This window comes from Mycteria americana, chromosome 2 (assembly GCF_035582795.1).
Source record: "Mycteria americana isolate JAX WOST 10 ecotype Jacksonville Zoo and Gardens chromosome 2, USCA_MyAme_1.0, whole genome shotgun sequence".
NCBI lineage: Eukaryota > Metazoa > Chordata > Aves > Ciconiiformes > Ciconiidae > Mycteria > Mycteria americana.
This window is the reverse complement of record NC_134366.1, coordinates 131659750-131673169: the sequence shown is the minus strand read 5'-3', so window position 1 is coordinate 131673169 and position 13420 is coordinate 131659750. Positions and strand designations below refer to the sequence as shown.

Here is a 13420-nt window from a genome sequence, read left to right as displayed (position 1 = left end):
ACAGTCCCCCACAATGGGACTGGGGAGAGAATCGGGAAGGCAGAAGCGAGAAAACTCATCAGTCAAGATAAAGACAGTTAAAGACAGTAAAGAAGTGGAGGAGAAAAAAGGGAGGGGGATGGAACCCAAAACAAATCCAACAAAAAAGTGATGCAAAAACAATCACATAACACCAGCAGACTGATGCCCAGCCAGTATATCTCTTTGGTCAGCTGTCCTGGCTGTGTCCCCTCCCAGCCTCTTGGCTCCCCCCGCCAGCCTACTCACTGGAAGTGTAGAGTGAGAAACAGAGAAGTCCTTGATGTTGTGCAAGCACTGCTCAGCAACAGCTAAAACATTGCTATGTTATCAACACTGTTTTGGTCATCAGTCTAAACCACAGCATCATATGGGCTGCTATGAAGAAAATTAACTCCATCCCAGCCAAGCCCAGTTCAGCCATGTGTGTTGTATGGTATCTACTGTGCTTTGAGCCACTGGGTGCTGCTGGTGTGTATAGAGTAACTTTTCTGGAATTCTAAATATTCTTCTGTCATCTGTGGTGAGAACTGGCCATTTCATCTCAGTAGTTTTTTTTCCTCTGTGTGTGTGTGTGTAAATACTGTTGTAATGCTGTAAATTCCTAATGGAGACTGTAGTTTCCACTAATAAAACTTGTATTACGGCTTGAAGAGGGAGAAAACTACATGGGTATGAATTGTTCTTCACTGCATATGTTTATCCTGGCATGGTATGGTAGAATCAAATCAGTGACTTAAACTACAAAACCACATACGTGGCCTGCGTTATGCTGTGATGGCAGTAGTGGCGCAAGGAATTCCGGGCAACTCATGCTGTTTGCCTTTAGGTGTGGCCAGTGCAACTGTGTTTGGGGCTGCTGTGACTTGAACAGTGAGCTGGCCTGTTTTCAAGAAAAATGTCAGGCTTGATTATTTTTTTTAATCTGACTGATTTCACTGCATGGCTGTGGAATCAGGTTACTTGGTGCAGCTGAAAGAGGAGAGTGTTGGGGTTTTTTGGTTGGTGGGTTGTTCTGGGTTTTTTTGGTGGGTTTGTTTTTTGGTTGTTTGGTTTTTTTGTGTTGTTTTTTTGGGGGCAGTATTGCTGCTGAAGACCCATCTTGCCAAACTGCAGTCTGAGCAAACTTGGACAATATTGACTTCTCAAGTGTGCAGGTAAAGTGTAATTTTTAGACCCTTGCAGTGCAAACTAGTAAGTCTCCCTAGAATGGTGGCTTTCAAATGTATAGTATGGAAATTTCTATGCCCAGTATTTCTCTGCTCACAAATGTGTTATTCAGATGTCTTTTTTGTTTAGGTACTGGAAAAATATACAAGTAACTTTACAAGTCACAGAGAACCTCATGTAATAGGAATCCACTGTAAAACACTAAGTTTGCTCCCTTATTGTGCCTTTTAGTACTCTTTATGCATATATTTTTTTTTTTTAAGAGTACATGAATATTTTCAAAACAAAGTTTTAGGTTTGTGTTGTTTTTGTTTTCCCTTTTTTTTTTTTCCCCTCCTTACTATGCACACTTGGAAGACTTTTGCTGCCACATTATTGTATCTGCATAGACAGATAAAAATACTTGTTCTCTGTGTTCAGGCTCAAATTCTGCTAGGCATGAATGGTCTCTTATTCCAGGGTCAGGTAGCAGTTTTAACTCAGGAGCATGGTAAGCTAGTGATCTAATATCTCATGTTTTAAAGCTGAAGGGATTTTTATAGGGTTATTTGGCTGCATTCAGAAGTGGATTTGACGCATTTCAGTGTAGAGATCATTGTTCCAGACTCTCACTCATAACCCCTCTAGAAATCAGTGGTGGTGGCACTGCATATCTGAATGCAGTATAGTGGAAAGGTGCCTGGAATAGTCTCCTCACAGCATCACGGAGCTGTATGCAGGCAAACCAACCCCTGCCTCAGCAGTTTCTTGGTTAGACTGCCTCTTTATAGATAAGCTGGCTCAAATGTTTCTGCAAATACGCTGCAGGCTGCAATGTGGAGTTACTTCAAACATAATTTGGAAAGGCTGGCATAGAAATATACTCTTGTTATATGTATTCTTGTGCCATAGACATCATGAAAATTCTTAAACTGACTACACTTTTAAGGAGGAAGTCCTAAAGGCACAAGAGCGGGCTGTCCCCAGGTGCCGAAAGACGAGCCGGCGGGGAAGAAGACCGGCCTGGCTGACCAGAGAGCTCTGGCTCGAACTGAGGAGAAAGAGGAGAGTCTATGACCTCTGGAAGAAGGGGCGGGCAACTCAGGAGGACTACAAAGGTGTAGCGAGGCTGTGCAGGGAGAAAACTAGAAGGGCCAAAGCTGAGCTAGAGCTCAGTCTGGCTGCTGCTATAAAAGACAACAAAAAACACTTCTTCAAATACATTAGCAGCAAAAGGAGAGCTAAGGAGAATCTCCAGCCCCTAGTAGATGTGGGAGGAAACACAGTGACCAAGGATGAGGAAAAGGCTGAGGTACTTAATGCCTTCTTTGCCTCAGTCTTTATTAGCAGGGCCGAATGTTCTCTGGGTACCCAGCCCCTGGAGTTGGAAGATAGGGATGGGGACCAGACTGGAGCCCCCATGATCCAGGGGGAAATGGTGAGTGACCTGCTGCACCACTTAGACACTCACAAGTCTATGGGGCCTGATGAGATCCACCCGAGAGTGTTGAAGGAGCTGGCAGATGTGCTCACCAAGCCCCTTTCCATCATTTACCAGCAGTCCTGGCTAACTGGGGAAGTCCCTGCTGACTGGAGATTAGCGAATGTGACACCCATCTTCAAGAAGGGCCGGAAGGAGGACCCGGGGAACTACAGGCCTGTCAGCCTGACCTCGGTGCCGGGGAAGCTGATGGAGCAGATCATCCTGAGTGCTATCACACGCCATGTAGAGAATAACCAGGGGATCAGGCCCAGCCAGCATGGGTTCAGGAAAGGCAGGTCCTGCTTGACCAACCTGATCTCCTTCTATGATAAGGTGACCCGTCTAGTGGATGAGGGGAAGTCTGTGGATGTTGTCTATCTAGACTTCAGTAAAGCCTTCGACACGGTTTCCCACGGCATTCTCCTGGAGAAACTGGCTGCTCATGGCTTGGACGGGTGTACTCTTCGCTGGGTAAAGAACTGGCTGGACGGCCGGGCCCAGAGAGTGGTGGTGAATGGAGTTTACTCCGGTTGGCGGCCGGTCACAAGCGGTGTTCCCCAGGGCTCGGTGTTGGGGCCAGTTCTGTTTAACATCTTTATCAATGATCTGGACGAAGGGATCGAGTGCACTCTCAGTAAGTTTGCAGACGACACCAAGTTGTGTGGGAGTGTTGATCTGCTGGAGGGTAGGCAGGCTCTGCAGAGGGACCTGGACAGGCTGGATCGATGGGCTGGGGTGAATTGTATGAGGTTTAACAAGGCCAAGTGCAAGGTCCTGCACTTGGGCCACAGCAACCCCATGCAACGCTACAGGCTTGGGGAAGAGTGGCTGGAAAGCTGCCTGGCAGAGAAGGACCTGGGGGTGTTGGTTGACAGCCGCCTGAATATGAGCCAGCAGTGTGCCCAGGCGGCCAAGAAGGCCAATGGCATCCTGGCCTGTATCAAAAATAGCGTGGCCAGCAGGACTAGGGAAGTGATTGTGCCCCTGTACTCGGCACTGGTGAGGCCGCACCTCGAATACTGTGTTCAGTTTTGGGCCCCCCACTACAAGAGGGATATTGAGGTACTGGAGCGCGTACAGAGAAGGGCAACGAAGCTGGTGAAGGGTCTGGAGCAGAAGTCTTATGAGGAGCGGCTGAGGGAGCTGGGACTGTTTAGCCTGGAGAAAAGGAGGCTGAGGGGAGACCTCATCGCTCTCTACAACTACCTGAAAGGAGGTTGTAGAGAGGTGGGGGTCGGTCTCTTCTCCCAGGTAACAAGTGATAGGACAAGAGGAAATGGCCTCAAGTTGCGCCAGGGGAGGTTTAGACTGGATATTAGGAAATTTTTCTTCACCGAGAGGGTTATCAAGCATTGGAACAGACTGCCCAGGGAAGTGGTTGAGTCGCCATCCCTGGAGGTACTTAAAGGACGTTTGGATGAGGTACTTAGAGACATGGTGTAGTGGTGGTTTTTGGCAGTGTTAGGTTTATGGTTGGACTCGATGATCTTAAAGGTCTTTTCCAACCTATATGATTCTGTGATTCTGTGATTTTTACTCCTCAACTTCATTCTTAAATTATACTTTCCCTTTTGGTTTTCTGCTCTTCTTTTTCTGGGCTTGAAACTTTTTCCTTCTTGAAGATGGCCTGCTTCAGTTTAAGTACAGAAAACTTCAATACTTCATAATCATTTGTGTTGGCTTATGCCATAGTTGCTTAACGTAAGCCTGCTCATATACGTGTTAGACCTTTAAGTCTTACTGTTGATGGATTTCTGACTGCAATAGTGTCCTACAGCAGTAGCCCACTGATAGCTCCCCCCTTTCCGAGTTCTTTGTTGGTGCCTTGTGAACTTCATCAGAGACAGGTATCTGATAACACTGTGAAAATATACTGGTTACTAGGAAGTAGAAGCAGCAGAAAGCAGAAGAAAAAATTACTAGGCATGAAGAGTCCCCTACATAGAAAACAGGTAGATTTCTGTAAGGGGCCACCTTTTACTTAAACTTGGTTTCCAGAACTTACACGATTTTCACTGAATCCTGACATTCCTGCGTTTGAAAAATCTGTTTATTGCATTCTCTTTCAGGCAGCAAGAATTATTGCCAAACTGGCTGCGTGGGGGAGGGAACTTATGGAGGGCAGTGACTTGAATTACTATTTCAACTGGATTAAAACTCAGCTCAGTTCACAGGTAAAAAGCTACTTCTCTTCAAACGTTACAGTGACTTTGAAAACTTTTTTTTTTTTCAAGAATATGAATATATAGATGTGGAAACAGGAGGGTTTTTTTTCTTTTCTTTTTTTAAAAATGAAATTTTACTTTGTTATTTTTAAATCTAAATATCCTTTATTCAAACACATACTTTTTAATTGAATACTTTATATTTTCTACTCCAGTCTTTGAAATTTAAATTAAAAATAAAAAATAAGGCTTTTTGCCTTTTCTGTTGGTAAATGTTTATTTTTACCTGAGAAAACATATGATGATGGGTTTTTGTCTCCCTGTATTGTTTTGTTTCTCAGAGCTTTTTGCTAGGAAGAAAAATCACGTGGCAGCAGGAAGTGAATATCAAAACTTTTTTCCAGTTTACTGTAGTACAAAGCTTTTATTTTTAGTCCTGTCACTTGAAACTAAATAAATCCTGACTTATTTAGACAGTATTTGTGTGGCATTAGCTCAGTATGAACTGTTTACTGCTGACTTCTTCAAAGATTAATTCTTCTCCTTTGTATTCATTTTTGGAGGTTTTCCATCCAGTCCTTATCAAAACCCAGTGATTTGTCATTCTGTTGTAGCAGAAGTGGATTCTAGAGAGAAGAGAAACATTCAGTAGGTTTAGTAAGGGTATATTTTTTTCATAGTTTTCCAGACTGGGCTTATTAAAAATGAGTTTTATTTTTACTCTGGAATAAGAATCTTAAAGCTGGAATTTCCTTCCGAAAGGTTCAAGAGAACGGTTTTCAAACTCTAAGATAAAGATGGATAAAAATCTTGATTAAGTCCATGCTTAAATTAAAAAAAAAAAAAAAAAAAAGAGAAAAAAGAAAAAAATTTAAATCTTCATATACCAGGATCAGCTCCAAGCATATTCTTGTAGACATGATGGTGTGTGTAGGAAACAATTACAATATATTATCAAAATATATTGAGCAGAAAAAGTACCTAATAGATTCTTAATCTTTTCTTTTTATGACTAAAGCAATGAGAGAATTGAAAAACTCGGTAACAACTGTTCTGTAAGGGTGAAGGACAGCTCTGATTTTAAACTTTTTTTTTTTGCTAGAAACTGCGCAGTACAGGGGGTTCTGTGGAAACAGGAGCAGTCTCCACAAGTGATGTGAGTATATCTTTGAAATATGTCAATTTGCTATTTTGGGCAGGTGATATCCACTCCTCAGATTAAGGTGCAGAGCTGTTCTGGTGTCAGTAACAGAAAGTTCTTGGTATGAGAACTGTACAGCAACAGAGTGCCAGGTGGTGGCGCCAAGAAACAAAAGTATTTTTAAAACACTAGTTTCACAGAAAATGCTGGTAGTGGAAGTATGTATTTTACAAGTTGGTTTGCGTTGTTAAAACTGTAGATGTATCTAGCATCCTCTTTGTTAAAACTTGAAAAAAATTATATGCAATTAATTTAATATTTGAACAATACTGTCTGTTTAGCCCTGAACTGTCTGACTTGTAACCTGAGACTAAGAAGCTTTTGGGTCTTGTAACGTGCAGAAGTTAGTTAGCTTCAATATCTGATGTGCCTTTTCTAACATTGTCCCTCAAACCTCTGTAGCATGAAATTACAAGAGTGCTTTCAAAGCTGTAAGCTTTTCATATGTGAATAGCCTGAATTCAGGGGAAAATGAATTGTCCTTTTCTCATCAGTATTTATACCGAATTTCATGTAGCTATAATGGCTCTTGAGCTTGGAGATGAACTGCAGCAGTACAGCAAACGCAAGTGATCATCTTAACTGGATTTTCTATTTTGTTGTGGCATAACAAGGCGGTTTATCATAGCATTTGAATGTGGAGTAGGATTTGGTTTGGTCTTTTGTTCCTTTTGCAACCTGAAAAGTGTTCACAGTTTTTCAGAAGACTTAAATATGAACCGGGAATTTGTTTGTCTTCTAAATGTAGTCATTGCTTTAAAGTGTTAGCTTCCTGTAGAGAAAAGCCTCTTAAACCCTGGTCAGGTGGTAATTTAAAATAGAAAAGATGAAAGACTGTTATGCACAACCATGGATAGGGAGTAAAATTATGGCCTGAGCATAGAAGTTGAAGTATTTCAGTATTTCTTGTGCAGTTCCATGTGCCATACTGTTAGGTTTTGTTAGGCTGACAGCCCTCTGTCATAGAGCCTTAAAACAGTCAATAGTTCTACAGCGTGCAACACCACTTGTTATGGAGCTGTGAGCTCTTTTAACTTGCTTAGAAATCTGTATTCATTATACTGTAGCACTGCATGGATGTACCATACTACTGCAGGGTCGCCAAGCAGCAGAACTGACAGTGCAAATACATTCTAGGACAATTAAGTTGGCTAAGTACTGTCTTGACTTCGTTAGTGTTCTGATTTCACATCTAACTTGTGCAGGATTTCCAAGCAGGTTCTGACTAATTCATTTCAGAGTAAATTAAAGATGCAGTTGTAACATTTTACACAGGAAATGAGGGCTGGGATCTATTATGAAATTTCAGTTACAATAGTGTTGGAAGAGAATACTTTTATGACAGACTCTTTTAAAAAGAAAACTCTAAGTTCGGTAGTACACAGGTTGGTGATGCAGATAAATTAATACATTATATGGGGCGGGAGGGCTGTCTGTATGTTTATAGTGGTTTTATTTGCATGGTGTGTGTGAGTGAATACCTGCCCAGGAAAATGAATGTTCTGTATGGTGATTTGGGCCTAGATGTTCAGAAACACTTTTTTAGGGAAAGGTCTTAATCTCTGATGAGAGACACAGAATGAATTAATCTTTATTTTAAATTCTGTTTATTGTCTCTTCTCTTTTCTCTTCGTTTGGGATTGCCTAACTTCTTTTCTTTACTCCATTAAATGTTTGAAAGGTTTGACCTTGTGTTATGTTGAGTGATCTACCATAAGACTTTTGAGACACTTAGTAAAGAAAAAGGCATATAGGAAAAAAACCCCAACATTTTATTAGCAGCGTATCTGAGTATTAGTGAAGATAATGCCAGAAGTTGAGCAAGAAGAGAGAAAAAAATGCCACTCCTGTTGTACCTTGGGTTCTTTCTGTCGCTGTAGTGCAAGGGACAATGGGTTGACCAAAACCCGTTTTTGAACTGCAGCCCATCTTATGTGTTACTGCACAGCAAATACATGCTTTTAGAGATGAAAAGCTGTTTAATGATTCTGTCTTTGTGACTTTTCGTATAGAAGTCTGAATGAAAATAGAATTCAGTGGTGCATCTCTCGCTGTTTTCCTGATGGGAAAGTTTTAGTTTTATTATTCTTGTCTTAGCACAGTATACTGTGCTAAGCTTTTAATGAAAAGAAGGAAAAATTAAAATGCAAAGCTAAACTTTGAGAATGATTTTGCATACTTGTTTTTCTAATAGTATTTTTTTGTATAAATATACATCTCATTATGATAAGCATGGTACTCACTGTGTGGCACATGCGTAGGAAAATATACAATTGTAACGACACCACTGCTGTTTTGAGTTGGAGAATGGGAGTGGGAAGAACCTGAGCTCAAGATTCCTTTTTCTACGATGACCTCTAGCAAACTTCCTCAAGCTTGGTAACCAGTTTGCTGATTTATTTCCCAGAGTTTGCTCAATGGAATAACAGTTGACTCTGTGGATGAAAGGGCTCTGGCAATATAATCAAACAGAAGACAGCCTTCATTCATAGGTACTGAAAGAAAGCACGTTCAAATGGGCTATAAAAATCTGTTATGGTAATGTAAAATGGTATCACTTGCATAACACTTCTTTCCTATTCAAAACTCTTCTCCATTTATATTTTGCTTCCCACTTTTTCTTGTGAGATTTTTTTTTTTTAATAGGGGGATGTAAAGCATTGTAAGAGTAAGCCTGTTTAAGTCGGAAGTCTCACTGAAGAAATGCGTGTTGAAGTATGCCAGTAAAGCCTGGTTTGGAAAACTGAACTTCAGCACTTATTACCTAACTCTTCTTGTAAGAAGTGATGTGCTCTTCTTTTCACCCAGAGTTCCCAGTATGTACAATGTGTTGCTGGATGTCTGCAGCTGATGCTCAGGGTCAATGAATATCGCTTTGCGTGGGTAGAAGCAGATGGAGTAAATTGGTGAGCGTTTATTTCAATTTATATAGATATACTTGCACTTACAGTAGCATGTTCCCCAGTGACCTCTTTCAGAATAGAAGTCTCTTGCAAAAGACAGCTGCTCTGTTTGAGTACAAAACCTATTTGTTTTCAAACATTAATACAGTCAAATAGACAAATGTAACTTGCAGATATAGGTAGCAATGTTGAGGCTTTAATGCTACTTTACTCTTCATGAAGAACTGCTTAAATAAATATCTGAAGGGGAATACAGCCATTTGTCTTCAGCTGAAGATGCTCTGTTTTTTATTTAATAGAACAAGGACTAATGAAATGAGTTTCTGCTAATCTTCCTTGCCTTTCAGTTTGGAGTTGTTCAGTCTGAAAATATTAGTGAAAGGAGAAACATGTTCTAGAGCTAAGCTCAATTTTTTTTTTTCCACATACGGCTTCAAGTAGGTCGTTCTTTCATCCAGATTCTCTTCATAAATAGCTCTGCATGAGGCTAGGATGTTGTCACTCATCTTATTTAAAAAAATGCTTGTGTAGAAATAATTTTTCTGCCATACGTGCCTCTATTGGGGATGGTGACTATACGATTTGCACTTTGAGAAAAAAATACTGCTATACTCTGAAATGGAGAAAAGTCAAAGTTGCCAGTGAAGTGAAAGTTCAAAAGATGTTCACGTGTGTCAAGATAACACTATTGAAACAAACTTTTTCACCAAGGAAGCTTTTTAATGAACTGTAATGCTTTAACAATAAGCCTGCGTTTCAACAAGTTTGAATTTGTCTTAATTTTGATAGCAATGATCTTGAAAGTAGATTTTTTTTTTTTAATTGGGTTAGCTTTTTTTTGAGTGGACCTGTAAATTGCTTATTAAATTTTAAACCTTCAGCTGAACAAAGCTTCTGCATGATTTCTTCTTGGAGATCTTGCGATATTATTTCTTCTCTAGCAGTGCTTTGTATATCTGTGGTGTGTTATATCTATAAGCTGCTTTCTGAGAACTCACTTGTTAAATAATGAGTACTTCAGCTCATTTCAGACACTCCTGTGGAGAGATACAATTACGGAAACGAGTTCAATTTGTGTAGATTTTGTTCTCTCTGTTTACTCCTTCTCTTTCTTAACTCTGAAGGAGTAGCTACGTGTTTCTCTGTCCTACAATGACAAATAGTGCTCTAAACATGCCAGTCGCAGAAGAGTCTCGGTGAACCTGAAGATGGATACAGTACCACATCAGTTCACATGGGAAAAGCTGCTTTATGGCTGTAAGGCTAAGAAGGAAATAACTATATCTTTAAAAGATGGCTTTCTGAACAAGCTGCTCGTACAATGATAAATACTGGTGCAGGATACTGTGAAGTGTGTTGTATACTCATCCTCAGCAGCTCTTTCCAATAAGTTCCTGTTAACCATTTCTTTTAATGTTTCAGGGTAGAGCAATGCAATCTGTGCAGTCATTATTTAAAAATTAAATGTATACTATGTTAATTTTTCAGTATCATGGGGGTTTTGAGCAACAAATGCGGCTTCCAGCTCCAGTATCAGATGATTTTCTGTGTGTGGCTGCTGGCATTTAGCCCTCAAATGTGTGAATATCTCCGTCGGTATAATATTGTTCCAGTGCTGTCGGATATTCTTCAGGAATCTGTCAAAGAGAAAGTAACGAGAATCATTCTTGCAGCGTTTCGGGTAAGTGTGTGTTGACTGCAGTTGCACTATGCTTCTCTCTCAAATGAGTAGTCTCAAATGTTGCTGATGCACAGCTGTTTCTGCTAGACTGTATCAGTAAACTGGATTGAAAGCTTAATTCTCCCTTTTTTTTTTTTTTTTGGTGAACTGAGTTTTGCTACAGGTAATAGACATGCTATTACAAGTAATAGATGTCTGCTGTTCAATGTCTTAAAATAAGGTTGACTAAAAAACCCTATGTTAACACAGGCACTAGTGATTTCCCTTGTTTAGTTCAAGATTCTTTTTTCTACTGGTACTAGTATAAAACACTGTAGTTACTAATACCTGATAAATTTTGCCTTACGAAGCTTTAATTAAAACTATTATTTTAAACATGCATATGTTTGTCCAACTGGCTGACTTAGAAATTATTTTTATCTACTATACAAAAATCTTTTCTTGGTGGCTCTGTCAAGATGAGTGAGAATATCCATGTAAGAGTGATTAGTTGACTTATTGTGTCCACGTTACCTGAAAATCACTGGTCCTATTTAAGATAATTTGGAATAACTGAGCACCGAGGCTTGATATTTTCATTGTGAGAGTACCAGTTTGTGTTCATGGATGCTAATTGTGCATGTGCACATAGTTTTACGTGCATGCTTGTCAAGTATCTTGTATGTAATACAGGAATGCTATAACAGCTTGTAATCCTGTTCTAAAACAGGATTTGTATCCTGAGTAGGAGATGTAGATCTTGGAAATGATTTGTTTTCCTGGGTGTTGATTGTGTTCCAGTAGTAGCTGTTTCAAGCAAATTAGGATGGGGAGAGGGGAATTGTTGCTTACTGACTTGCTGATCAGCAATAATGAGCTGTGTGAAGATGCTTACCCTGTGACTTAGATGGTCTCTCTAGCCAAAAGCATCTGCCACTTTGATCTACCTTACCCAGAAATTTTTCATAAGAATATGCTATTTATCCTGTCGAAGGAGGTCAGTGGCGTGAGGTATTCAGTAGGGGCTAGTCTTGCTATGTAGACCTCTGTAGATGTTCTAGTATTCCTTAAGGTCTTAATGTTAGGATTAAGCAGGGATGTATAGCAAGACAGCTTGGGGGGAAAAAAAAAAAAAGAAAAAAGTTGAGGGCCTCAGCAGTTTATATTCAGCTTCTTCCAATTCTGAGTTCATAAAAAGTAGGAGAAATAATTGCTAGTTCTTAGAGTTAGTGCATTTTTGCAAAAATGAAGCCAAGTTATTTTAATAAATAAAGGCTAAGAAAGAATAAGATGGTTCTGTTACAGGCTTCGGGGAAATTAACTTAGCTGTTTTCTTTCTCCAACATTAAAGACTAGTGTTGGCATGAAAATTAGGTTATAAGCTGGTGCCAGGAGATAATAGATTAGAAATTAGACATCAGAGCTGTGAGTTCTGAAGCAAAATTAAAATAGGTAGCAGAGGCAATATAGCCTTTTTTCTGTGTGAGAGGCCACAGTATCAGTTTACAGGAAAAAAAAAAAAAGGTGAATTGCATAAAGGACTAGGCTTGATGATTCCCCAAATCATCCCTACTGCCTGTGCATTACTGAATGTATGCCATGAGTCTTGACAACTTACGTACGTCGTCTTTACGACTCGACTTCCCCTAATTTGACCTGTTTCACCTCTTTGGCAAGTTAATTGCCTGACGTATGTAATTGTAATTTTTTTTCTATAAAGCAACAGGTATTGGGTACTTCTGTCTACTTTGAATCAATTACTTTCTCTCTTTACCTATTAAAATGTTTTTTCCTCATTTTTCATTCTTCTATTGTCTTTTATGTCTGTTTCCTACCTGTAACTCATTTTGTACCTTAAGATTTCTTTTTATCACTGAGTAGTTTACTGATCCATTCTATTTTGTCCTGTGTTCTTGTTTGTACTTTCCTAACATATCCTTTCAATTCTACTGTACAAAGCTTGAATATCTCACTATGGTATGAGATAGGTAATAATATTTGGAGTAGCTTCCATATCTGCCTGTAATTCTCTTAACTAGCAGTTCTTTGGAAACTTAATCTATCTGCTCCTTGAACTTATTGAATTTTGTCTTTTAAGATTCATTATTTGCTCTCTTGCTCTCGTTAGCACTTTTAACTCTAATTTAGTATTACTTCCTGTAAATTACCTTTTACTTCTCAGTTCTCTTACTGAAATAGAAACTTTTTTGCACATCAAAGCTAATTGTATGTGGCCATTAAAAGCAGTAATGTGACTTATTTTCAGTATGCAAGTTTTAACATTTGCTTGCAGTGTTCTGCCTTGCTAACTAAATATGATGTCTGATATCTTAAAAACCTTAAGTGTAATGGTTCTGTGACCTGAGGGTGATGCAGTCAAATTCTTTCTATGTGGTTTCATTGCTTATTTCTGGTAGATGTTAAGGTTTATTTATATGAACACGTTCTGTTTGTTAAGGACTTTGTCTTTTATATGGAATTCATGTTTTCAGCTTTATCAAAGTGCAGGTGGTTAGCTCTGATTGAACAACATAATTTGAAGCTGATTAAATTGAGTAGAAATGTAATGAATAAATGACATTGGAACTTGACTATTACATTCTGTGCTTGTAATTCCAGTCTTACCAACAAGCTTCTGTTTGAATAAAAATGTCTAGCTGGAATATTCTCAAACTCAAAAGAAGCTGATCTAATCCAGGTGGTAACTCTTGAGTTGGAAAGATGACTTCAGGTTGTTTTGGGGGTTTGTTTTTTTTTTTAAGGCTTTCCTGCTTTATGCTACTGCTGCACAGAAAGCTAAAAATTATAATCCCAGATAAAAGTAGTTGTTTATGGCAGAGA

General features: G+C 39.3%; 1 protein-coding gene across 1 annotated transcript in view; it reads left to right on the top strand.

Annotated features, from left to right (window-relative positions):
* ATP6V1H (ATPase H+ transporting V1 subunit H) overlaps positions 1-13420 on the top strand; it is a 52878-nt gene that overhangs the window by 16335 nt on the left and 23123 nt on the right. The window contains exons 6-9 of the mRNA XM_075494664.1: positions 4720-4824; positions 5918-5971; positions 8825-8922; positions 10408-10600. Of these exons, the coding sequence (XP_075350779.1) occupies positions 4720-4824; positions 5918-5971; positions 8825-8922; positions 10408-10600 (450 nt within the window). The remainder of the gene's footprint in view (positions 1-4719; positions 4825-5917; positions 5972-8824; positions 8923-10407; positions 10601-13420) is intronic.